General features: G+C 39.2%; 1 protein-coding gene across 3 annotated transcripts; it reads right to left on the reverse strand.

Moving 5' to 3' along the window:
- On the reverse strand, nucleotides 1-27,222 carry aipl1 (aryl hydrocarbon receptor interacting protein-like 1). Of its 3 annotated transcripts, XM_016272653.1 has the most exons (8): nucleotides 27,149-27,222; nucleotides 9,182-9,249; nucleotides 6,035-6,493; nucleotides 5,469-5,648; nucleotides 3,845-4,033; nucleotides 2,709-2,885; nucleotides 1,126-1,267; nucleotides 1-842 (listed from the first exon to the last, which is right to left on the reverse strand). In XM_016272653.1, the coding sequence occupies exons 3-8, from the start codon at nucleotides 6,128-6,130 to the stop codon at nucleotides 187-189; spliced, it is 1,440 nt and encodes a 479-aa protein (XP_016128139.1). In that variant the 5' UTR covers nucleotides 6,131-6,493; nucleotides 9,182-9,249; nucleotides 27,149-27,222; the 3' UTR covers nucleotides 1-186. The 3 variants fall into 3 exon arrangements, with proteins under 3 accessions (XP_016128139.1, XP_016128141.1, XP_016128140.1); XM_016272655.1 differs by lacking the exon at nucleotides 9,182-9,249; XM_016272654.1 differs by lacking the exons at nucleotides 9,182-9,249; nucleotides 27,149-27,222 and adding an exon at nucleotides 8,453-8,600.

Here is a 27,222-nt window from a genome sequence, read left to right on the forward strand (position 1 = left end):
TGATTGAGTACTATTTTATTGGATGATCTGGCAAACCTACAGTCACACTAAGTTAAATCTTACATTATAATGTAGATGCATGAAGAAAAGCAACAACGCATTTCAGAGGTAAAAAGTCTAAAGGGTTCAACTTTATCCCACATCATCGTTGTTGCACCTCTCTTGAAATTGTTTTATGATTAAGACTCATTGACTGGTGTTTTCTGGTGTCATTTCAGCTGGAGTCATTTGTTCTGAAGTTATAAGATCCTGGTCTGCTTGTTCTGGATAGGTTGGCTCTGGAGTAATATCTTCAGAAGCTGATTGCTCCAGAAATGTTTGTACTGCTTCTAATTGTTCTGGAGTATCTTCTTCTGTGGTAGTTTGTTCTGGAGTCACATTCTGAGTAGCTGATTGTTCTGGTATCTCATGATCAGAACTTGATAGTGCAGTAGATGTTTCTTCTTGTGTAACTTCCTGTGCTGAAGTTATTTGCTCAGGAGATGTTTGTGGTGAATTTGTTTGTTCTTCACCTGTTTTCTCTAGCGGTGCTTCCTCTGGACTCTGTTTTTCTTGAGTTGTTTCTTGTTCTGGAGATGTTTGCTCTGAAATCTCTTGATCTGGATTCTCCAGCTCTAGAGACCCTTGCTCTCTCGCCATTTTTGCGAACATGCCCTTGTACTTCAGTCTGTCCTCCTCGTTTTTTAACTCCATTCTCATTTTGAGAACTGCAAGCTCTTTCTTGATTGTCTTTTTCATGCCTGGGTCCAGATCCAGGACTCTCATGAAATCATCTCTGGCCTCAGCTTCATTCCACACCTCCATGTGCGCTTTTCCACGCAGATAGAAGGCTTTCATTGCCCCTACAAATACAGAGAATGCTTTCAACTGGTGCATTTCACATCAGGAAACACATCTTATAAGGCCAATTCACATCGCATCAACAGATGCTGATCAATGGCGACAGTCAACCAATTACAGTACATAAATTCTTCTCAGGCATTCCAAGACCCAACAATCGCCACATGTTCAGTCGGTGAAACCAAGCGATCAACAGACGACAATCTGACTAAACCAGACAAACTTCTGTTGCCGTTTGTTTGTGTCTGTAATTGGCTGGAGAACTGACAATTTCCTGTTACTCACCAGGGTGCTGGTTGATGATGTCAGTCGTGTGTTCGATGACCTCATAGTACTCCTCCATGCGCAGCAGACACTGACAGTAGTTTAAAGTGAGCGTGTTGGCCATCTTCTCTAGTCTCAGCCAAGGAGCTTCCCATGCCTTTTCCTGAAGAAACAGACACATTTTGATTAAATGAGACGTGCCATACCTCATTAAAGGGATAGTTCACCCCAAAATGAAAATTCTGTCATTAATTACTCACCCTCATGTCGTTCCAAACTTGTAAGACCTTCGTTCATCTTCAGAACACAAATTAAGATATTTTTGATGAAATCCAAGAGCTCTCTTACCCTCTGACACATTTAAGGCCCAGAATGGTAGTAAGGACCAGTGTTGGGGAAAGTTACTTTTAAAGGTAATGCATTACAATATTACGTTACTCCATAAAAAAGTAACTAATTACGTTACTTAGTTACTTTTTATGGAAAGTAATGTGTTACGTTACTTTTGCATTACTTTTTAAATCTGGACAGGGCTTGCTTGTTTGATTTTAAAATAAAAAAGTTCTATTTTTGGCAAATGTAAAAGCCTTTTCACACCAAAAGTGAAATGAATAAGCCTCAGGCTGAAGGGAAAGTAAATTTACGTCTGTACAGTAGAATGCATAAGAAGAAATTTCAACACTTCAGCAATAAAAAAAGACACACTAATATTTGTCTAGAGTAATTTTTGCTTATTAGTTTGGTTGAACTGGAGCATTGAAGGTCAGAAGCAAAGACATTGGTTAATAGAATGGGATTAAATACATAAAGGATATTTGTGTTGTTTAACATTTAATTATTGCAGGTTTGCATCATATTCTGAGTTGCATTATTTTTATTCATTTTGAGGAATACTGAATCTGTTTTTTTTTTGTGAGTGAGATGAATTAATGCATATTCATATTTGTTTTAGAACTACAGTAACATCTGATTTCTCTCAACATGGGGACAAGAGAGCTGTCAATCAATAAATTGAAAGAAAAAAAAAAGTAACTTGCGTTACTTATTTGAAAAGGTAACGCAGATATTTTCTTGTAAATTAAAAAGTAATGCGTTACTTTACTAGTTACTTGAAAAAAGTAATCTGATTACATAACGTGCATTACTTGTAATATATTACCCCCAACACTGGTAAGGACATCATTTAAATAGTCACATTTAATATGTGACATCAGTGGTTCAACCTTAATTTTATGAAGCTACAAGAATACTTTTTGTGTGTAAAGAAAACAAACAAAAAAAAGACTTTATTCAACATTCTGTCAGTCTTCGACACGCATTCACGACAGTAGTACGACGCATGCGTGTGCATTCCTCTGCTTGCAAACAAGTCTATGCAAAAATATCTTAATTTGAGTTCTGAAGATGAAAGGTCTTACAGGTTTGGAACAACATAAGGGTGAGTAATTAATGACAGAATTTACATTTTGGGAGGGAACTATCCCTTTAATATAACATTACTGGTATTGGGCAATCCTTTCATGATTAAAATATATTTTTCACAGAATTTAGTCATTTTTATGCTACTGAATGTATACAAAACTGCTACAGAGGTGTATTTTTACCTTTGTCTGCACATTCTTGATACACATAACGGCTTCCTTATATTTCAGTGTAGCGTCCTCATATCGGCCCTGTTTGAAGAGCTTGTTCCCTTGACCGTGGAGCACAGGTACCGCTTTCAATCTCTCTTCATCATTCAGAGCCCAGGACTCTCTGTCATACTCACTGGGCTGCTGTACCTGAACCCATTATTGGTTATTGCAGTAAGTTTAACGCATATAATTAATTTCCAGTTAGTGCCACAGCCTAAACAGATATTAAAACAATCCACTAGCTCCACCTAGTGGTCATTTTGTGTACTGCTCCTCTGTATTAAACCGCCATAGTCAGCAGTCTCCCATAGATCTACTCAAGGCCGTAATAATGTATTTCACTAATTATCATATTGCAGATACACAAATAAAAAGTCATGAAAGGTTACAGCGGGTGCGTATGGAAATTAGGTAACACTTTACTTGAAGGGGTGTGCATAAGACTGACATGACACCTTCATAATCATGACATGACACGTTATGAATATGAAGGAGGTTTTAGGCATGTTTATGACAACTGTCATTAAGTGTCATTCGCTCAGTTATGTCATTTTTAATGCAAATATGACATTATTTGACCTAACCCTACCCCTACCCTTACCTCTAACCATAGCCCATAACAAAGACATCTCAAACAATGTCATCTTTGCATTAAAAATGACATAACTGAGTGAATGACACTTAATGACAGTTGTCATAAACATGCATAAAAACCCTTCATATTCATGACATGTGTCATGTCATGATTATGTAGGTGTCACGTCATGATTATGAAGGTGTCATGTCAGTCTTATGCACACCCCTTCAAGTAAAGTGTAACCGGAAATTATATTATTAAAGAAGACAAAGTCCTGCACACTGCTGTAGCTTGCAAAGAATAATTCAATTCAAAGTATTTGTTAGCATTGCAGCATTTCGATCTTTCTAAATTCCTGACGAAGGTCTTTAGGCTAAAACCTTGCAGTGATAAATATCAAGCCGCCTTTGCAAGCTAAAGCAGTGTGTGAGACCTGTTCTTCATGTAAAAGTATTCATGTATTAAATATGAAAGTATGTTTTTTGGCAAAATTTGCAAATATTTTTTCAATGTGCCTGAAAGTCCAGACCTTCAGAAGTTCCATTACAAAGTAAAGAGGCTGTGGTTCTTTCTGAAGCTCATCCAGATCATCATAGCCCAGGCTGTGGTAGGCAAACATGTTGGCCATGCCGCAGGTGTGAATGTGCCAGTCCACTGGATCTTTCCCCACTGCGATACGCCGCAGACTCTTTGCCACTATTGGATACATACCAGTGTGCTGCTCGGCCACAGAGGAAAGAACATAAAATGCTTATTAGCACTAATACTTATTTCTAATCCTTAATATAAGTCATTTTTCAGGGTAAAAGTTAAATTTATTGGAGTTACTGCAAATATTTCCATTTACAACTGATATTTTAAAAGCCATGGCACTTTTCTAAAGCTTAAAAGTGTGTGTTTATGTGGCTGATGTGTCCATGACTGTGTTTGTATTAACAATCCTGGTATTTCCCATAATGTTATAGAGACCGTTAGAGCCATAGAACTGTATCTCAGGTTCTGGAGCTGGGATGACAGCTGTAAATGATGATTACATCATGTGGAACAGCCTCAGATTAATCCTATTTTGTAAGGATTTAAGCTTTCCATCAGGCTAATGTATGACAGTCTGGAACTCACTGTAGTATTCCATAACGTTGTGCTTGTAGCGTACCGTAAAGGTCACTGACGGAAAAGTCAGTCGCCACGTCTCATCTGAACGCATTTACTGTGTAAAGGGTTATCAGGTTATGATATCAGTTTACAATTTGGCCTTCACTCAAACTTGAGGTGTGAATAATTTTTTAAGATAATCTTCTACTGTTCAAAGTTTTAAGTTCAGGAATATTTTTTTAAAGTAATGTATTTTATTCAGCAAGAATACATTAATTTGATCAAAAACTGCCTTAAGGACTTTTATAAAGTTACAAAAAATTCTGTTTCAAACAAATGCTATTCTTTTGCACATTCTATTCATCAAGGAATCCTGAAAGGAAAAAAAATTATCACCATTTCCACAAAAATATGAAGCAGCACAACTGTTTTCAACATTGATAATAAGAGGAAATGTTTCATGAGCACCAAATCAGCATATTATAATGATTTCTGCTGAAAAATAAACTAAAATATATTCAAATAGAAAATGGACATTTTAAATTGTAATAATATTTTACAATATTACTGCTTTTACTGTACAGCCCTGGTGAGCATAAGAGACTTCTTTCAAAAACGTTACAAATTTTACTGACCCCAAGCTTTTGAATGGTAGAATATTACATATATGAATAACTTAATTTTAGCACCATTGAGAATAGAAAAGAGAATGGCTTTTAAATTGCAATTTAACTTAATTTGAGGGAGCCAGAGGATGTACAATTGAAAAAATAAATTTGAGGAAGTAGTATTAAAATAGAATAAAATTCAAAGAAAGTCATATAATTGTAAATGTAGTTTTTGACTACAAATAATAGACAATTCACATAATAATTAATAGTCAATAAAATTATATAATTATTATTATTATTATTGATTTTTGTGTCTTTGAATTTTAATTCGATAGATTCCATTTACTTTAGATCCAGTTCAATATCCGATAAGTCTGGACTATTCAATTTAATCACAATGTTTAATTCCACCTCTGTAATTTGTAGTATTGAAAATCACATTATACTTACAATGACGTCACACCAGAACTCAGCCACCTCCCCTATGTGCATGGACATGAGCAGAGTCTCCCAAACATCCAGTTTAAACATGTTCCCGATCACCATTTCCATGGGCATACCTGCTTTCTTACTGTCATCTATCACGGTGCGCTCATCATTGCAGAGCTGAGTGCGGAAATGGAACGTCACCTGCAGGGAACATGGAACGAAAGAGTTAGATATTTTGTTAGTTTGGGTTTAATCTGCTGTTAAATCCACAAAAAAAACTATTACTTCGCAATAAAAATCTTTATATACCTCATTAGACCTTATAGTTTTGGTTATTCAAAGCCACACACTCCCTACAGATGACAGCTTACAAAGTTTACATTAAAGAGACACATCTGTGTCTACTCTAAAATTGATTATATAATGCCATAAAACAACCTATTATGAGTTTAATGAAAAAAGACGTGATCCCTAGATTCAGTTAGGCAAACAATGAAATGACTCACATCCTGGAACAGTTTCTACTGTTACAAATGCAATGACGCTCCTGCCATATATGCGTATAACATATGACTGTGAAGCTGTACCTTAGTTCCTGTGACAAATTTAGGCTTCTCACTGATCCCTCCATGCAAGATGCTTTTCTTGATCCCTTCAACACCCAGCATCATGCTTTCCTCCATAATGTCTGATATATTTGTATTGGAAGTGTGTTTGTGTGACTGAAGATGTGTAAAGACTGACTGGATCTGGATTAAGAAGGCTGGGATAACAGGATTAGGCCCAGCAGCCCCACCTTCTCATCCACAGAAGGGCTTTCCTCAGCATTTTCACACTACGTCCACAACCAGAAGAGTCCAGAATGTTCTGGACGAAGCTGGGGTTCTTCAGCCGCCTTCTGTTCAATCCCAACATAGTGGTCTACAGGAACACTGAAAGAAAGGATATGATGTAGAGCTGGGTATGGACTCAACGACCCCATCACACACATGTGGCCGACAGCTGGATCGCAAAGAGCGTGTTGCAGCACTGCCGGTGCCGAGCTCCTGCCGAGACAAAAGTTTGGAACAATCCATCTGCATTATGCCGTTTTGTAAGACTGTCCTGGATTAGACACTAAATTACGTGCAATTATGGTTTTTACAAGCCATGTCTGAACATTGTGTACTGGCCAATCGCATATCTGAACCCTTATTAGAATCTGCAATATTAGTAAGCATTGGATTCACCGGACAAAACAACCAGGATGGGACCCAACTAACAAAAGTGTAAAAACACATTTTGTTGTTAATCACAGGACGGTTATCTGCCATTAATAAGAACTGTTCAAAAGGTTACACATTCTGTAGCCATCTGATATATATTGGCCGTAGCTGATATTCTTAAGATGCTTTAGTACAAGTTAAGAGTTTATTGTACATTTCCTGTAACAATAACAGAATGTACTGAAGTTTGCATTCCAGAAATCACATGGTCAAGGTCAATGCGGTCTCTGTTTTTTTTAATGCTGCCATCCAAGTCTATTTAAAAACAGTATTGCCCTCTGCTGGCCACAATGTGGACCTTGCGATCTTAATTTGGCTCTTATTTTAGGACTCTCTTCAGATTCAGAATGTCACCGTCTCTGTGTCTGTTGCTTTTATCGAAATAAAGAATGTTTAAGTGAATGCTTTGTCATTGTATTATATTTATAGTGTATGTTTAGTTAAAAAGCAGTCATGATTGTATATTATATTCAATAAGGCTCTGTGGTTGTACAGTCGCTAAGCTAGCTTATATCATCTTGCAGAAGTAATATTGAAGGTTTCTAAACCAAATGGGCTTCCAGAAGTATGAGATAACACTGTCATTCAAAAGTTTGGATATTTTTTAATGTTTTTTTGTGTCATTTATTTGATCAGAAAAAGAGTAAATATTTATAACAGTATTAATGTCAAATATTGTTGCAATTGTTTTTTTCCTTCTTTTTCTGTGATGCTAAGCTGAATTTGCAGCATCCATTACTCCAGTCTTCAGTGTCACATGATCCTTTAGAAATCATGATTCAAATATGCTGATTTGGTGCAGAAGAAACTATTTATTTGTGCTGCTTAATTTTTGTGTGGAACCATGATACTTTTTTTCAGGATTCTGTAATGAATAGAAAGTTCAAAAGAACAGCATTTATTTGTGATATTTACTTTTTTTTTTTTTTTTTTGTAAGTGTAAGTTTTTGTAAATAAATATTTTGCTGTCACTTTTAATCAAGGTAATGCATCCTTGCTGAATAAAAGTACAATTTTCTTTAAAAATCTTACTAACAGCAGTTTTTCAACAGTCTGTGTCTGGTGCTAGACATGTCTGAGGCTCATTCTGAATGCTCTTCATAGTCAAAGATTAAAGTTGTAATCATCTCCTCTCAAAAGACTTCCAAAAGTGGAATTATAAGCATGTTGCCATGGGAACAGGCCAGAATATAAACATAAAAGCACTATGGTGTTGTTTGTTTTCCCAATGTTTTCCTGAATTTGCCGATTTCAACATACTCTTCAACTTCATATAAAACAAAAATGTTAATGACAGCGCCTATATTAGTTTCACTGTTAATGACATGGTTAAATCATTTAGACCTTGTGTCTGTTTCAATGGCTTCACTCTTCTCTGGTGTTTTATGATTTATGGCATTTGGTGTTACCCAAATTACTTTTTGATTTACAGCCTGAGACAGAGCAAAAAATATGACATAATGTGGAAATTTACCTCAATCAAGGCAGATCACGTTCATCTTGATTTTTATTTATTTTTTTTGCTAAAAAGCTTTTATCTATTTCAGGAGCAGGTTAAAATTTACATGTGAAAGTACATTTAATTAAAGAACAATTACATTTATTTAAAAAAAATGTAAACAAAAAAAATGATCGTTGCTAAGATCAGTTGATTTCTCGAGCTCTGCATGGCTGTTTGATGAATGCTGCAGTGCGATGGCTGTATGTGGGTCTGATCTGTGCAGCTCTGTGATTGCTCACCTGCCACAGACGCAGAAGGACATTAATGATGCTGTCAGTGAGGTTTGGTGTCAGAGTGAGTCATGGAGACTGCGTCAGTTCACCCACGCATGCTGCGTTGTGCATGTGCAGCCACGTGGAGAACGGCATGTACGCCATTAAAACGATTCTATGAACAAAACGAAAACCTGAATATTGAAAATGTATCAGCAATCCGCTCATGTAATGTGACTCACTGCTGGGCTCAGAATTAAGCTGTGATCCTGTGTTCATAAAAAGATGAGGAGGGCACCCAGGAACAGACAGGTGACTGGTCTGTCAGCGTTAAGCCACGGTGATGTGTGTGTGTGTGTGTGTGTGTGTGTTACTCTCATCCAGCCTTGTCATAATGTGACACATTGTGCTGACCTGACACTACATGAAACTGTAGGAAACATCCTGTGTTAGGAGAGGAAGTGGTATCCGAGACACTATTCCCCTTCAGGGAGCCCATTTTCTGTGGCCTTTTCACACATCCTGTGCTCTGCTTTCAGCCGACAGGTCACATGTGTTAGGATCTCTTTAGTCACCCATGCTTTACTGAATCAAAGGAGCCCTGAACACTTCTGCATGACAAGCTCATCATACACTCAACTGTGTGTGTGTGTGTGTGTGTGTGTGCGTGTGTGTGTGAGATTGATAGATAGATAGAGCAACAGAAGGATAGCTAGATAGATAGGCTCCAAGCAGTGAGGTGAGTGTGTGTAATACCTGTAAGCTCCAGCAGGAGGGTGTCTGTTTGTTCCACTTTGTTTTGAGTTGATCAGAGCTGCCTGGACCTGCAAAACAGACACACCTGTAAAACCGAACACTGCGCTCTGTCTACAGTCAGCACTATCCAAGACACTGGTATTGCATTCAAAGTGTCATTAAAAAAGGGTCAGTGATCTATCAGTCAGGCTCACATGATCCAAAAATAAAGGTCTATATCCAAAGATGAATGTGGTGGTAGCCTAAAGCCACCAAGATTATCTTACCTAACCCTAACCCAAACCCTATGCAAAATAAGGGTGACTGGAGAGTTACTGGGATCACAAACCTGATCTGTGACTATTGCGCCCTTGGGCAACTCACTTAACCCCAGAATGTCTCTCTAATGAGTATGCCATCTGTCACTAAACGGTAACTAACTTAAAAGTCATTTTTATGCGATCAGATATACAAAAAAACCTGATACGACAGTAATCTGAGTTCCTTGATATAATACTGTTAAGATACGAACTCCTGACAGGATAATGAATTCAGAGTTGACAGTGTCATGTTGGCCTTTGGGATCCAGGGCAACGAGTGGCCCGATATCTCCCCGCTGGAGCCTCATGTACCTCCCCTCGACCTTTAGATACATACCACCGCGCATAGCAGGCAGTACAAAGGGCACATGAGCGCACACTCTCACACTGAGCGCTTGCTGACACAGCCACCTTCCCACCATCATGTGGGACGAGCTATTCTATGAGCTCTGTCCCTCATGGAGACCAGCTGACCAGGATATTCTGGGATGGCCATAGAATCAGATGGTCCAGTTCTCAACCCTAAATGCTCTTTAACCTCTTCGGACTTTAGAGACCTGCAGATCTATGACAGAAAGTACGGACACTCCACGGGCCAAAGCATTATCGCTAAAGAGACTGGCCAAAACTGAGTGCACAGTGTCTGTGCACAGGTGTCATTTTGAATTGAGTGTTCAGTATACTAGCTGTTATTCTCTGCTAAATCTCACTCAAAAAGATACATCCAAATTTTTATCAAAAGAGGGCAAAAGCCACACAAGTACCAAGAGTATTTGACTAACATCAAACCTGTCATAATGCTTCTTATAGCCATTGCAAGTGCAGGATTTGAGTGTCATGGTGGAATGGATGATTATAACAAATGGTTAACACTTGAACTGCACCATCCTAAAAAATATGTTTTTGCATTGAGCTTAAAGCTCTATGCGTTCATCTGTTTGCATACGCTAAGAGTTTACATCAAAACTAAAGTATATTTTCGGCTTAACAGACCTTTTTTGAGCATTCAAAACACTCGTACATGTGCATTTGTATGCACACAAGTCCAAGCGGATACAAAAATTGTGCACAGACATCAGCTAATTGTGAAAATTACGTAATGTGGACTGTCTGTGAGCAAGAGCAAAACATGAACAAATGAAGACAACTTTGGGCTTATTATATTTAAGTTTTTTTAAATATTAGATTTTACTCTTTATCTGACTTAAAACTGAACTTACAGCAGCAAATAAAAGAGTGACAGCCCAAATAGCCAATCAGATTGCTGCATTGAAAAGCTTAATTTGCCATCCACCATTTTCTCCGTCAAGAGCTGTGTCCCAGTTTAGAAATGCATCCTTCATTTCCTGAGCAATGAAGGATACAACTAATGGATCCTTCACGACCCAGACTATAATGAGATTCATTGTGCCAATGACAACAGGATTTAAAAAAAAAAACTAAATGCAGGATTACACTTTTGGTTTCAAAACAGTTGAACATATAATAATTCAAATGTACAAATGTAAAAAAAACTAAAAACGTTAAAGCTGTTTAAATGTTGACTTACATCTTACTAAAATGTGATTTTATAGTTAAGTTCTACCTTCACAGACTTTGAAGGATGCAGCCTCTGAAATTGGGGGCATGAGGTCTTTCGAGCACTTCGAAAGAGTGAATCATTTTGCAAAGCAGCTGGTTCAATTAACTCAAAACTTCGAAAAGGTTTGTTTCTCCCATCTCTACACAAAACGTGTTCACCTTATGAGTGAGTCATTGAATCATTTAATCAACCGATTTGTTCATTAATGATTCGTTCATGAAATTTGCCTGTACTTTTTTTGTGTCGCTTGGAAAACAACACACTCTTGTTTGAAACATTTTTTTGGTCTTGTTAGTGGAACACACATACACAAAATAACTGGCATTACCATTTGTAAAATGTAAATTACTCTATATTATTTTCTTGTTTGTTTAACTGTTGTACTGCAGCAAAATCTTGCAATCGTCTTTTTGTTCGAAACAGTATTGTACAGCTACCTCATGGCTAAGAACATTCTTCCTCATATGTTATTGCTTACATAGCTTTACTTACCTAAATGCAGGGTTTGACAGGCCTCAGCCCGTTGAGACAGATCAGCTGAGAACAACAGTGAGCCAGTGTGGGAAACGCCACTGTTCCTTTTTCATTAAACAATAGCGCTAGGCCCCATGTCATGCTGCTGTTGGATGTCATGTCACCCTGTTCACATGGACACACTGTACTCCTCACGAGGAAACAGGAACTACATACATTCCTCAAACCGCACTGCTGCAGAACAGCTTTATATTTATTGTCTCTGCGTGTCAATGACGTGGTGGAATGGGGTATTTAAACTATCCCACAAGATACTTCAAAGAGTATTATTTAACATAGGCAATTGTATTTTAAATGTAACTGTCAAAATATATAATTGAAATATATATAGCCTATATATATATATATATATATATACATATACACAACACCTTATGGTAGTGTTACCATATAATTTTTTTATTTTAATACATTGCTTATAACCAAAATTATTTGAACCTATGAACATAGGTGCCCTTTCAAGCTAAACAAAATCTAAATACGCATAATTAGTGGTATAGACTTAAGTCTAAAAAGAGGATTAACATTGTCATGTTGTCCTGTTCATCCAAAACAATCCGACGTTTTGTCACCTGGCATCACAGTTCATCTCTTTCAGATGAGAGAAGGCCTGACAGACCAGTGACGGAGAAAATCACATGATGAGGTCAGAGAATTAAATAAAACTGATGTACAGTGTCATTAATATTCAAGCAATTTCATATAATAAATGTGCCCAACAGGAAGTAATAGTGATATAAAAAAAAGACAGTGAACGCGTGGAACAAAGCTCAATTGTGAGGGAGGGAGAGGGAGAGTGTTGAGGGAGACGCATGCCGAGGCATCATGTCTCTTTAATGAGATTGTCTAGCCCATGTAGTTCCCCTGGTCAGACTTTCCATGGAATTACATAACCAGCCTTTAAACAGAGAAGGGAATCATCGTCTGGTGGACAGGTCCTGTGATGGCGTCACTGCTGGGATTAAGCACGAAGGTACAGAGATGACAGATTAATGATTCACAATCAATTTTTACTGCCTATTTTTCCCATACATTTTCGTTCTTCCTGTTCTCTATCCATCCCTCCTACGTACTGCTCAGAAATGTACTCCTTTAATAAATTTTCCACCTTTTCATTCTAGGATTTTCCTAATAGGGTCTCTCCCCTGGCTATTTCTGGATCCTTCGGCTGCATGCTGCTATATGTATGACACTGCTTCATTTAACCGGGAGGCCAGTTATGTACTCATACATTGGTGGGTGTACATATGCTCTGAGTCATCCGGCCCTCAGACACCCTGCATATGGGATTTTCCTGCAGCATCTAATGAATTCACCAGACTGTGGGGAGCAACTCTAATCACAGGGCCTGAACATGGACCTGCTAAGAGGGCCGCTTGTTTTTGACCAGGAGTTGAAGCCCCAACAAACATCCCCATTTACAAGAAGAAAGGTGAGGTTTGAGTGCTCAAATATGCATATATTTGTCAAATTTTTAACACAGGGCCCAAAAACACGTTAATCGCAAATGAAGCATATTACTGACATGATATAGCGAGCTAGAGGGTTCTTATTGGTTAAAAGTCACGATGAAATTAAAGTAATGACAGATTTATTTCTTCCATAGTGACATCCATCCAAATGAAACCTTATAAAGAAAAAAAAAAATGTTGAGCGGGACATGGCTCTGTCTGTCGATTATTGATTAAATGGAGGTAGATCTGAATGCAAGCTTGCAGCCAATTCTAAGAAATAGTAAGTTATTCAGACTAAATGATTGGAGAGGTTGTAGTTATAACATTTTGATTATGAGGCCAAAAAACATTTCCACTAAAACATACATGGATGAATCATTCAAAACATGCATTTAGAACTATAAAGGTTGAATTTTCATTTCACACGACTTTGGTTCATATGGCTTTGGAGATTTTTATTTATTTTTTTGGAGCTTATTAAAAAAATCTATATATTTATGCTTATTAAGTCATACAGGTTTGGAACTACATTAAGATTTTTGGCTGAACTATCCCTTTAATGCACACTGACAAGAAGTAAAGGTGGGGTCATGTACGTCAGCACTGATTTAAACAAACGAGGAACATTTAAACGCTGGAAATCTGGGCCAAAGGCCATTCCCGCAGTGATTGTCAATGACATGAGCTGCAAGGATCAGGTGGGATGCGGATATAAAAATATGGAGCCCTGTAGTGTACATGTTGTAAATGAGAATGACAGCCTTACATTCCATGTGACTCTTCCTGGTTTTCTTCCTGGCTATAAAACCGAACAGTCACCGTGAATCTCCCTGTCTCTTGAGGCCATTGTACGGTACTGAATTACACATTGTGCCGCTTGCCAGTCAGACGGGTTACATGACACCCACTGTGCAACAGGCAGACTGTGTGGTACATTGACCAGGTAAAAGGAAAAAAGCACTGGCGTGCCAAAGGGCAAAGGTCAGGCAGGATTGCGGGATGCTGGAACAGTGTTGCGACACGGATGTTTCGTCAGGTGAATGATCTCCTGCTTCCCTGGAACTCAAGGTAATCTGGTTAAGGAGCTTTAACCCTGCGGAAGGGGGGAATTTAGACGAGTTGTAAAACCCCTTTGCACCAAGTCTGGATCTGTTCTTTCTCACTTGTGTCCAAGCAGTCCATGTGGCGATAAATGTTTCATCAGTCCACCCAAACGGACTTCTGTTTCGTGAACAGATTTTGTGTGAATGAGTGTGGAACATGGCGTGTGAAACATGTTGTACCAATGAATCTTAAATTCCTATGTTCATTCCAATTTAAATTGAATTAAAGTCCAAACAAGTTGTTCCAGATGCAACTACTTACCCTTTGCGAAAAACAAACCATAAGACAAAAAAAAAATTATAACTTCAAGGGCCTCATTTATGAAACGCCCATACAATTGGACTTGATCCAAAATTTCATGAATTTTATACTATGACAGTAATTATTACTGAAAATAACAATGCTAATAGTATATGCCTGCACATGTTGTACAGAAACCAGACCATGGCTGTTTTTTTGTGCATAGAGACGTTTATAAGAATGTTCAAATTTAAGAATATTATACATCTTTATAAATTCCTTCTGAATGCAAAACTGTCCATTGTACAGTATGTGTGCTTTCGACCCTAAGTTTAACATTATCTAAAGTGTCGAAGGTACGCTGAAGATCCCTGGCGGGTGATCCGAGCACCGTTTACCCTGATGCAAAGTAACCGTGAGGTATCTGACCTCTGCCATTTGGGATTATTTTGCACTTGTGGGGCCCTTTCAAGCTCAACCTTAATTAAACAAAAAGGGCTTGGTGACCCATCTCACATTCAAGGCATGTTCACAGACACAAGTTGTCCCGCAAAAAAAATATTTCAACTTGTACCTCATATGGGACCATAAAAAACAAACAAATATAAACAGCATTGACATCTAGTTAGTAGTTAGCCTATGGGGGATCATTGCGTGCAACATATTTTGCCTTTTGGCCTGTTCCTTGAAAGAATGCTTTGAGAGGCACGATTCAATGAAAAATAATTCCCTGAATAAATATATTTTGATTTAAGAGTGTTTTGTTTCACAGTTAGCAGTTAAATCAATTAGTACCACTGTATTAAATGGTGGGAAAGAGGCTCCAAAATGACCTTTCTGAATACAAGGCCATCAATCTAGCCGTAAAACAATTCCAACATAAAAAGTTTAACCATAAACTACTACACTAAATTGACCATGTAAAGTTTTCAAAAATACAACAATAAAAGCTAGGATGCAGAAATCATGTTCACATTCATAGAGAATTTAGAACCACAACAAAAAAATAAACATTTCATTTTAAGTAAAAATAAACAAGGCAAGTCTTCCCCAAAGCCATTTTATTTTTTATTTGAGCATCACATCATTCAGTCACATTTGTCCATATTGCAAGTCTGTTCATTTAGACTTTCATAGTAATCTAATCTAAATGTAGGTGTTAACCCTTACCGTCTGGCCCTAAAGAGGGTTAAAGCGGGAGTAGTGCACTGTACTATCTACAGCCTAAGTGCACCTGAAACACAAACAGGCCGAGCTTCTTTAAGAGCAGTCGAGACAACGACCCTCAACAATCTTTTAATGCACTTGTGGAGAGATTGACATTAGACTAGAGCGGATCAGGTAGGTGATCTTCGCCCATGACCTGAAGAAGCCCTTGAGAGGAGGTCAGAACTATAGGTACTGTTACATGTGCAAAACTGTGACACGGTTGAGAGCTTGGTGAGAGAGTGGCATGATCTTGTACACGTTTGGAGGGAGAGGAACAGAGAGCATATTTAAGGCACGCGGCATCTGGTTCAGCTAAATGCCTAGAATATTCTCAGTTTTCATCTGGCTGGGAGGATTTAGAGGGACGCATTTTCATATCCTGTTTTCGGTGCTGAAGAAGTCAGCCTCGAGGAGTTTACGGCTTGCGTAAGGTCAGTTGACGTGACGAGTGTGTATATAGGCCGATCTATGTGTGTGACCCAGGTTATATGCATACACTGTGCGCAAGCTCATAAAAATATTTACGCCATAAAACGGCCTCGAAAGGGAAAGAGAAAGTTACGCTCTGCAGTCTTTCATCAGTTGTTCCCTGGAGGATCTCTGCGACTTTCAACACACAAACACGTCAAAGCCTGGGCATGTCTACAGAATGCATGGAAACATCTATAAGAACACTACTTTCAGTAGTACTTAATGTTTCGGCCCACTAAATGTCAGGTCCACCATTTGCTACAGCAAAAGAGCAAGATGGCCACCTCTGTCAGCTCGGTTGAGAGCACAGAATGCCACTCCTGTACTGCTCCACACCCAAATAAGGGCAAGTGACCCTCACCGGGCCAGGAATGTGGCAGAGTCAGCATGGACCCCGTATGGTAGCCTTTGTTTATTCCTGAGAAGAACGAATAGCCAAGCTCAGACAGCAGGCTGCTGAAGGGACCGACAAAAATGGGATCCGTCTGATCCAGGATTGGTTGAAATGGCCTCATCGACTATCTGGAATGATGCCGTTACCTCTGCATCACCATCTCTAAACTGACGTGCCAGGAAAGAGCCAACCACAACAGTTCTTCAGCTGGCAGCTTTAGCTGGTACACAAAGACATAAAGCTTGCCAGTGAAGAACTGCTGCAGGTCAGCCAGTGGGCTTCCCGGAGTCTGTTCCTGATATGCCGCAGAAAATGTGGGAATAGGGTGTGGCAGGATCTGCAGAGGCAAATAAATAAAGGGATGTTTGAGGAGAAATAAGATGGAAAATAGTAGAAAATTAGCTATAACAGTACAAAGACAGCAAAATTATATAAGTTCATTATAATTCTTCTTTAAGGTAAGGTAAAATTCGGTCACCAATACCAAAACCAGACAATCTTCACGAGTCTCAAAAACCAATTTTGATAAAGCAAAAATCTACTATGCTAACGAACACACTTTCAATAAATTATAAATATTGATATAAAATGTAATCTATATTTGAAAACATTTAAGCATGCTTCTATATTCAGGTTTAGGAAACAAATTTCTATTTCTATAAAAGATACCTTTTTTTATACCAAGGTACAAAAAAATGAATATGCTATTGAACACACATTCATTAAAAAATGTCAATATTTATTTAAAAATGTTACCAATATTTAATAAAAAAATAGAGCTTCAATATTTAGGTTTAGAAAACACTGCTTCATTTAATCAAGCAATAAAGAATAAAAGTATAAAAATCTTACAGTGCCCCTATTATGCCATTTCCAATATTGCCTTTCATGCAGTGTGTATGTGAATGTAAACGATCAGCATCAGAGTTATTGTCTCCCAAAATAAAGAATCGACTCTCTTCAGCCTAAACGAGTCGTTAGTAATTCGAATCCCACTTCTGTGACGGGGTAACACATTTGCATAATTCCTGCCTATGTTCTACGTTGGCCGGCCGCAAACAACTTGACCCCGCCCACAAACATGTCATTTTCAACGCAGTTCAACGCAGGATTCACTAAACGCTTGCTCTTGAAAGATGGCTCAGTGCCCCGTTTATTTGGACCAGATGGCTCCACTGAATCACAAGTATGATAAATAATAGATGTTTATATTTTCTATCGAGCGTTCAAAATATGGAACTATGGCAATGGGCGTATTGTTTCCTACACGCGCTGTACGCGGTAGACCAATCACAACAGACTGGGCCATCTGACCAATCAGAGCAGAGCAGGCTCACGGAAAGGAGGGTTTTACAGAGATTGAATCTTAGAATTGCTTTGAACGAATCGTTTGAGAATCACTGGAAAAAGAGGTGATATTAAATGCATATTTTAAGAAAACGAAAGCGTTTCATTCAGTTAGCAAAGAAATAAATTACAAGCATTTAACATTCTCTTTAAGGGTTCTCTAGTTTTGTAAAAAAAAAAATATATATATATATTTATTTGTGGTTTGATGTTAAGGACCATTTATTGTCAAGACACTTTGATCAAAAAGTGCATGTGACCATTAAAACGCAGTCGCATCACCACAATGCACAAGCAATTTTTACAGAGCACACACGCATATTGGTACTACGAATGCTGTACATCATTACAGTATACATTCTTTAATTTTGTATCTATATGGAATATGACAACTAGTGATGTCAAAAGTACCGGTGCTTTTGACATCCCTTGTTATCATATCCCATAACTCTTATCAAATTCACTTTAAGCAGCCTTCATCCAAGAAAACTGAAAACAGACAGGGTGGATGGAAAAAAAGAGAAATAGCTGATAAAGAAGATATTTGGATAAAGTTTAAACAGTGGCTTTTTTCCCATTTTTACTGCCACAGCCCACAGCCAAGCTAACGAGAAAGAGACAGAAAGGGAGAGAGGAAGAGCGGTGGTCTAGTCATGTGCTCTTTGCCCCTGAGGTATTGCAGGCCTGCTACTGCTTCAGCATTCATTCACTCAGCTCAACTCCTGCCTTTAATTGAGTACAGATAGATCCGCTGCCTGTGCACAGGACCCAAGCATTTGATCATGCTTGAACTGTTCTGCAGGGAGACCATCTACCACTCACACCTCATTAAAAGTCTCTTTTTATCCAATTGACCTAAAAGGTTTAGTTTCATTTTCAAACACGTCGGATTCATTTAACCAAAGAATCTCCTGTATGCAGCCAAAAATCAGGCCATTCATTCTTCTCTCAGGGAAGCTCATGAAGTATGGTTTCATTTCCTTTCTGACTTTTTTTTCCCCAACAGACAGGCAGTCTTTGGGCCTCACTCTCCCATTGATCTTGCACAGCACTAAAGGAGGCTATAAAGCTCTGCGCTTTTGCTGCAGGTATGGCCTCATGAACCCACTGACCTCGCTGCACCACAGAAAAAGGTCCAGTTTGCAAAGCCCTAGACTGGCACTCCCACACACATTCAACTTTGCTCCCTCCGTCTCTTACACTCACACACACACACACACACACACACACACACACACAACTCGGAAATGCCAACTCCTGCCAAACAGCATGGATGATCTGCCCGTACTCATTGAGCTGCCCGATGGAGAAACAAATGCAGTGGAGTGAGAAAAGCTGCGTTCACACTGCACAAATACGGTTTGGTTTTACGGATTCATTTCAGACACGCCTGTAGACAACATTTCAAAAACTTCCAATTGCATTCCATATAGAAATTAAATGTAAAAAGTATACATTTAATTATTTTATACACACATACTTTAATCAGATTTTAAACTACATGTATGTGCCTAGAATATAAATCTATATTTACAGTACATTTTGCTCGATACTGGTAAAATCAAGACTTATTTTCATGTTTGATACTTAATAAATTACCAAATACTAAAAACACAATTTTGTCCAAATACACTAGCCTAAAAACAATAAATTTACTGTAAATACTACAAGTGACTTTAGGCATCACAACATTACAATGTATAGTATGAAATATGGAAATTCATTTTGAGATTTTACTTTAGCAGTGTTATTAAATTATTAGTGTTTTAAAGGTTAACTTTAAGTGAGTGTTCGATGATTGCAAAGGCAATCTAAAATAACCATAAATATACAGTATCAGCAGATAATACTGTCAGATAAACAATATTCTATACATATGTGCATGTGAGAAAAAAAAAGATTTGAGTCTGAACAAAGCCAAAGAAGAAATGGACGCTCACTGCATCTATTTTGTTTTCAGTGACGGAAATCACATTCGGTTGCAGCTTCCCCCTTCCACTGGGTCTTAAGCCTGTTGTTATCAGACACCGGGCCGGTTGAATCATCCTTTGTCTGAAGGCGGAGATAAGATCCTTCTATGTCCAGGATACTGCAGGCAGGGAGGGCCGTCAGCTTCGGTTACAAGACTTATACACAATCACACACCACTGTCCGGTATCACACTATAATGTGCTCTCTAAAGTCGTGACACCCATGGATTTAACTTAGTATAGGTCTTTTCCCATCAGTAAAGAATGTAAAATAAAATAAAAAAGAAGATTGTTCTCGGGAGTGCGGATCATAATTTCTTATACTAAGTAACTCAACAGATTGACGCACCAAAATAAAAAGATCAAGTAATGCAAGAGCGCAGTGCAAACGACGTTGTTAAACCCATGGATTTAACCCCACAGAACGGGCGGCACAGACAAAACAGAGCTGGATAACATGCAGTTATGGAAAAGCCAGACACTTCTCTCCAACCCACTCCCAGGAAAAAAAGATGTGTATTTTCACTGGTCCTTCGCATGGTCTTTGATGTCCCCACCCAGTCAAGACGCTCAGAGAGCCACAGGCTAACAAGCGGTCAGCACCGGACACAATGGAGCATGTTTAAACTCTTGCTGTCTCTCTCACACACACACTATGACTCACCGACATATACAAACACACAATGCCAACAAATCCTGTCGCACAGAACACAGTGTTCCCAAGGAGTGATTTATTGTAAAGCCGTGGAAGCTTCCCAAACAATTACAGTCTGGCTGCTCCGCAAGGCAATGGGAAATGGTGAAGTATGTGCTCTTCTCTCGCTCTCTGCAGCGTCTGCTCACATTTCCCTCCCTATAGCCCTTTCTACCTCTTTCAAATGAACCAATTAATCAATAGCCCACAGACGGCTCAAGATGGGAGGTTGGGTGGTGGCAAAAACACCGTTATATCTCCATTTCTAGTGCTCCTTACTGCACCCAAACTGTAGCATCAGCTGTCTAGCGAAGGCGTCCAAGACCGACAGCTTGCTCACATCACCAGGAGACACCGAACAGCTTGAGCGGCAGGTGAAATACAAAAGGTACACTTCAATCCAATTGACAAAGACGGCGGTTTAGAGTCAAATGGGCTTGCCCAACATCTGGAAGACAGTGGGAAGAGGTCACAAGTCAGATTTTTCAAAGCAAGCACTGTTACACCCTCTGTCTAAACAGATACACGTTCACCTACATGAATTAACCGTTAGTCGCTACGGTCTTCAACACCCACATAAATTGTTACCAAAATGAGCTACGGATCAGTGTATTAGTCATTCCCTTCAGCTTCCAGATGAATAATCAGGAAGCGACCAAATGGGGTGGGGGTGAAGAAGGGGGATCTTTAATTAAAGTGAAATCCCACATTTATCTGAACAGAAGCAGCACAAGGTAATTTCTGAGCCGAGATAATGATTATTAAGGGAAACCGGCTTTGAAAGGTGCAAGCTCTCCGTTCATCAGAGACGAGGCCAATGGCGGAGATGTTACATTCCTATCATGCTTGTCCCGTCAAGCAGAGGCTCTCACAGGGAGTACAGTAGAGAAAATGAGGGGAGAGAGAGAACCACACCCAGGGGTTGAAAGTCTCTTGTCTTTCTGCTACTGTGGAAAAATGCGAGGTTGGATCCATAAACTGGCAGAATGCAGTAAGAATCTCTGGAAGGAAACCGCTAAATCCCTGAGGGATATAAGAATCCATTTTAGTTATGAAATGCCACATGACACAGCATGCAAGCATGTGAGGGAAAAAAATTACAGTTTCTTTACAACCGGAAGTCGGTGGCTGCAGAACTTTTGAAACAAATGCCTCCACAAACACACCACATTTTAACAGATCCCAGTCTGCCATGTGAAGCACTTCTTGAGACTTTCTGAAAGAGAGAACTCCAGAGTTTCCATCTGGTCCTAATGTCTGAGTGTCCAAAGCTGTTTTTATGTGACTTTAGGGCAGATGCCTGAGCTCGTCCCATCCATTACTCATTCTCCTCTGTGTCACGCAGTTCTTGTGCATTATTCACCAGCCTTTAGTGGAGTGGAATGACCACTTGCATTTCGGCTCCATCCATAATTATGCATCATTGTGCCTGCATCAAGCCCTTTGAAGAGGCCAGGCAATCACCGTTCCAACAGCAATGCTTCAAATGCTGAGGCAGCTCCAGTAATTCTGCCATGAATCACGGCATGAGTCAACCGGCGGGCAGGCAACAGTGAGAAATGGAGAAGTGCAGACATTGAGAAATGGATGCCATTTACTAATGCACAGATGAAAAGACTAAAAAACCGGCAGATGCCAGGAAGGGGAAGAGATCAAAACTAACCGTTATAGAGTAAAACGAGCCTGTACCCAAAAGACTTTTTGATGATGTTCGTTTGTTTGTGAAGTTGACGAGGCAAACAGGAAGACTTACCAAGGGCTCGTCCAGGACACAGACGTCACGCATACATCCTGCTCCTCCTCTCGACTCCAAGACTTTGTCTTGGTGCAGGTGTGCTCGCCCTCCCGACCCAAAATTTATGAAGCGAGTACGGTAGTGCTTGCGCGTACAGGGCAAGACACATGAAAGTCTATATATAGTTCAGATGAACACAAATCTACACGTCACGGCCACAGAAAGTCTAAAGCGCTCAAGGAAGGTAATCTTAGCCTTAATCTGAAATGTCTAGCCAAAGCCTGAGCTTATACATGAGAATTCATCTGAGGAACCCCAAAGGAAATGGGGTGTGGGCACATTTTAAGTGTGCATTTGCACCCCAGCAGACCCACCCTGTCACTGCTTCCCCAGAATGAAGATGACGGTTGTGCAAGGACTCAGAAACTAACGAGAGCCACCTGCTATTCGTGCTTCTGACATCCAAGACAGACCGCTCTAAACCGCTACTCGACTTCCTTCAGACACTTGACAAACAGGCAGGCAATACAGTTTGATATAAAAGAGGAAATTCCAGCTGGGTTATACAATGGAAATGACTGTGGGGCAACACGGAAGCGGCGAAGTCATTTCAGAAATTCATGTAATCTCCTGCTAATATCAGGGCTGAGGGGTGGGGTTTCTATAAATCTCAAACAAGAGCTCCAGAGGCCCACATGTAGCCAGAGGAAGCGGTCAGAGCCTTTAATAGTGTGATGAGCATCCCACACATATTCCCGAAGGGGGGGGGGGGGGTTCACAACTTGCCGGCATGAATGGAGCATACTTCTACAACACGAAAATCACACGCACATGCATATGTGAACTGCAATGACTGCCACATGCTGCAGGGTACTGCCTTGAGAAAAATAGGAAAGTTTGGAACTTAAGGTAATTGTGCTTTCTTTAGCTCGTTCTTCTGAAATGCAGATTGCAGCACTGAAGAATGCAGAACATCTGTCCAGAATTAAACACGAGGCTTCAGCTTCTTCTCGTTATTTTGTGAAACACAGCTTATGGCACAGCCTAAGACCCATTTAAACCCTGTTCTGTGAACTTGATGAATCAGGTTCAGTTAAAAAAAGGAAAGAAAAAAAAAAAGTGTGAGATATATAATTGTTTAAGGAGCGCTACAGCCCTGCTGCTTGTAAGCGTGTGCACATGAGTACATAGCTTTAGCAAGTCCAGGCCTCCTCCCTGCTCCTCTCCGATGCAGTTACACTGGACTACATTCTACAGAGGAACATTCTGTATTAGCAGCAAAAGGAAGCTGATGGCAGCTGGTAAACCATGAATAAGCAGTAACTCAAATGAAGCTTCTTTCATAATGTTGGTTGTTGTAATGACAAAGCATCGCCTGTTCTCCCCCACCCCACCCGCCGAAGTCTGAATCATAGCTCTCAATGTTAGCGGCGACCAGAGCGGCAGCTGCCTCTCCCAGCACAGCAAAGGAATAAAAAGTTTTAATATGACTCAATCATGCTTTTAATACTGTGCCATGGGTAAATCAGACTTAATGAGAATGTCTCAGTTCAAATTTATGTAAAACAATGAAAAATCTACACTAGGATGATTCCGCAACATGGCGAATGACTCAGCCAAAATTACTTACTGACTGCAACTGATTTGCCGAGAGTATGTAGTAATGCGACTGAAAATGACACAAAGCTATATAGACATATACACACATTACCATTTAATAGTTTGTGGTTAGTAAGATGTTTATGAAAAATCTCGTTATGCTCACCAAGGCTGCACACATTTGATCAAACATACAGTAAAAACAATGACACTGAAATATTACCATTTCAATAATATATTTTGAAATGTAATTTATTCCTGTGATGGCAAAGCTTCATTTTCAGCAGTAATAATTATATTATGTATTAATTTCTTTAAAAAATAAAAATAAAAAACTATATATTACAAAGTTAATTTTTTATATTTCAGTTAAATAGCTAATATATATATATATAATGTGTGAAACCTATAACCCGTCTAGTGCTTACCTAAGGACTAATTATTTCCTTAGGAAACACTGATGGAATTATATTCAACAGGTTCATTCCTGCAGCTTGCCCTCCCGCCCTCTCTCACCCTTTCCATTGCGCTTTTTGCAGTTCTTTCTGTTGGTCAAGTCTCTGTGCCATGCATTCTTGGGATGCCTGGTACATATGGTATAAATTCCATTCTGTCTGCAGAGGCCCTCCATGCTGTCTGTGATACGCCGTTCTGGACTGACTCCACCCTCCCACAGAGCTGGGCCAGCTCACACTCTGTACTGCTGAGGTGAACTAGCTTGGCTGCCTTAAAAGAGAGAAAGAGACAGAGAAATAGCCTACAAGTGAAGTCAACAGGTTTTAAACAAACCTGTTCTTCCCCATATAGAATGAATGAGCTCGTTATTTAGAATTCGGGGCATCGTATGTGTGCGCCGCCTTGTATGTCGAGGACAGAAATTCAATGAAGAACAATAGCACAAAACCCCAAACTGGGTCACTTACATGGCGGTGTAGAGCACAAAGCCTGCAGCCCATTTAATCAAAGGGAGATTATACAGGTCCCTCAGGGTAGACAGCAGAAGCAAACTCACTCTAGAAGTCTACAAGTCTCTGACAGTGCCGAATCATCATAGCGAAAAGGTATTGCAAGGAATCTAACTGCGTAACGTTACTCTGGATGAAAATGTGGACAGAAGCTCTGCAGGCTCACTTCCTGAAACCTCATGAATAAACCGCCTGAGTGTCCAGCATTTGGTCCCACAGGACTGCGGGGCTGCACAGACGGGAAGCTCCGCTGTCCTTGAGACAACAGCAGACCTTCTTCTGAGAACCTCCCCTCCCACACTCAAGACAACTACAGCCACCTTCCAAACAGGCAAATCACTGTCACAGCCGATCTTCATCTGCAAAAAACCCCCACTCACAGTCTGTGCGGCACGATACCGCACCAATTACAGAGGCAATGGTGGAATGTATGCCAAGACTCCAGAAAAACCACTTAAAAACTCTCAAATCTCCACAAATGAGAGTGGAACAAAATCTAAATGTCAAAGAGGCCTGCAGAACAGTGAAAATGTGTAACGCTAAGGGTGTGGTTCCAAAACTCTCCGTGATATGACATTTCTCCTCGTATGCCCACGAATGCAGTTGTCGGAGTTCCATGCTATGGTTTGTTCGTCCACACAGATCTATTCATGAAATTTCATGAGGGCCCAACGTTAAACAGGAAGCAAAAATATGAACTATAAATGTCAATTTATAGTTCTGTAAAGCCAATAAATGTCAAAAACTAAACAGAGGAAGCATTTGAACAGCAGATACCTTGAATAGCAATCAAACATCCTCCTTAGTGATTTCTCCATTCAGTGCACGGACTGTCCAGTGAGTTTCAAACTCCTCTGTTATATTTCGCTATCTTTCCAGCCGTGCTTGAATGAAGAATAAACTCATTTAGCAGAGAACGCAAGTGCAAGACCAGACAATGGGTTCACAAAACAAACATTTCCCTGCAAAAAAACCTCCCGCACTCCCACCTTTAGCTGCACAGACACTTGAATCAGGAAATAAGAGTTGCTCTTACTGAATTCATAGCTTTGAAAAGACAGCAAGAAAATTAGACCTGTACACATAGATCCGAGATGTCCAACCTTTCTACGGATAGTGATTACCCTGGGCAGGAGAACAGATGTTCCTTTTTCCATAAACTGCACTGTGCTGCTTCTTTAATGAGCTACTTCAGTCTGAACTTGCTTATTTAAAAGTGTATACAAATGACACGAACGTCATTTTCCAGCCCTTAATTTATTCAGACATATTGACTATTCAGGGTAGACACCATTTAATTTTTCACAAATGAAAACAAGGCTGCAAGAGAAACATTTATAGGCCGTTCTGTTTTAAGGTCGTAGGTCAAGTTCATAACACATTTTCCAGAGTTTGTCAAGAGACAAACAATGTTGCATCAGCTGAATGATCAAGACTGAGCTACAGAACAACGCATTAAATGGACCACCGTATAGTCTTCGTTTTCATTCAGGAAATATTAAATATGGCACCTACCCTAATATCTATATCTACCCTAAATAAGGTGCGTAGACAGAACATATGACCACCTACACTTCTGGAATTTGAATAGAAACATTCATTCTGAAAAATAAATGTTTAAGTTATTGATAAAATACAGATTTATAAAAAAAAATAAATAAGAAAGCCTAACTCCATTTTTTAAATGTAGTTTTAGTGCATTTAATCTAATTTATTAGAAACCTGATACAAATATGCATATCATATTCAGTCAGGTGGCAATTTTTTGCTTGTCTTATTGTAAATCAATAAGATTTCATAATCAGCTCTCAGTTCATAAGAAATATAATATCAAGGAAAAAGATATTCTTAAACTAACATTAAAAAGCTAAATCAGGTAATAATGTGGTGTAGATTAAAGTAACTAATAAAGAAAAATCTGGTTTTAACATGTCATAACCTCAGTCATTAGCTTAATTCTGGTAAGGCTGATAGGTAACGATATGGTTCGTCATGGCTTAAAATGTTTCTTACTTGAAACAATTACTGGAGCAAGGAAATCCATTAAAACGGTTGCATAAACATGAGTTAAGGATGTTTGTCAACACTTGATTGCTTAATCCCATTCACAAATTAAAGGGCAAAAGACATCTGGTGATATGATGGACCTGATTCTGAAAATACCTTGTTTGCGTTTTCATTTGATATTTAATGGCCAGAATGACATTTCACAAAAACGTTTCACAACCTCTGAACAGTTCTTTAGATTTGATCAAATATCATCTTTTCAGCTTCTACAATTTTATTATAAATGATATCTGATATCAGTTCTGACACATCACCCTCACCACCGGTAAAAGTCACCTCTAACAGTCATATTTCATAACTTACCTTCAGCAGTCAGACGTAAGAAGAAATCCATTTAATGACATACTGTTGATATTGGTATGACACGGAGGTCTTCA

This window comes from Sinocyclocheilus grahami, unplaced genomic scaffold (genome assembly GCF_001515645.1).
Source record: "Sinocyclocheilus grahami isolate Dianchi unplaced genomic scaffold, SAMN03320097.WGS_v1.1 scaffold72.1, whole genome shotgun sequence".
NCBI classification, from domain to species: domain Eukaryota; kingdom Metazoa; phylum Chordata; class Actinopteri; order Cypriniformes; family Cyprinidae; genus Sinocyclocheilus; species Sinocyclocheilus grahami.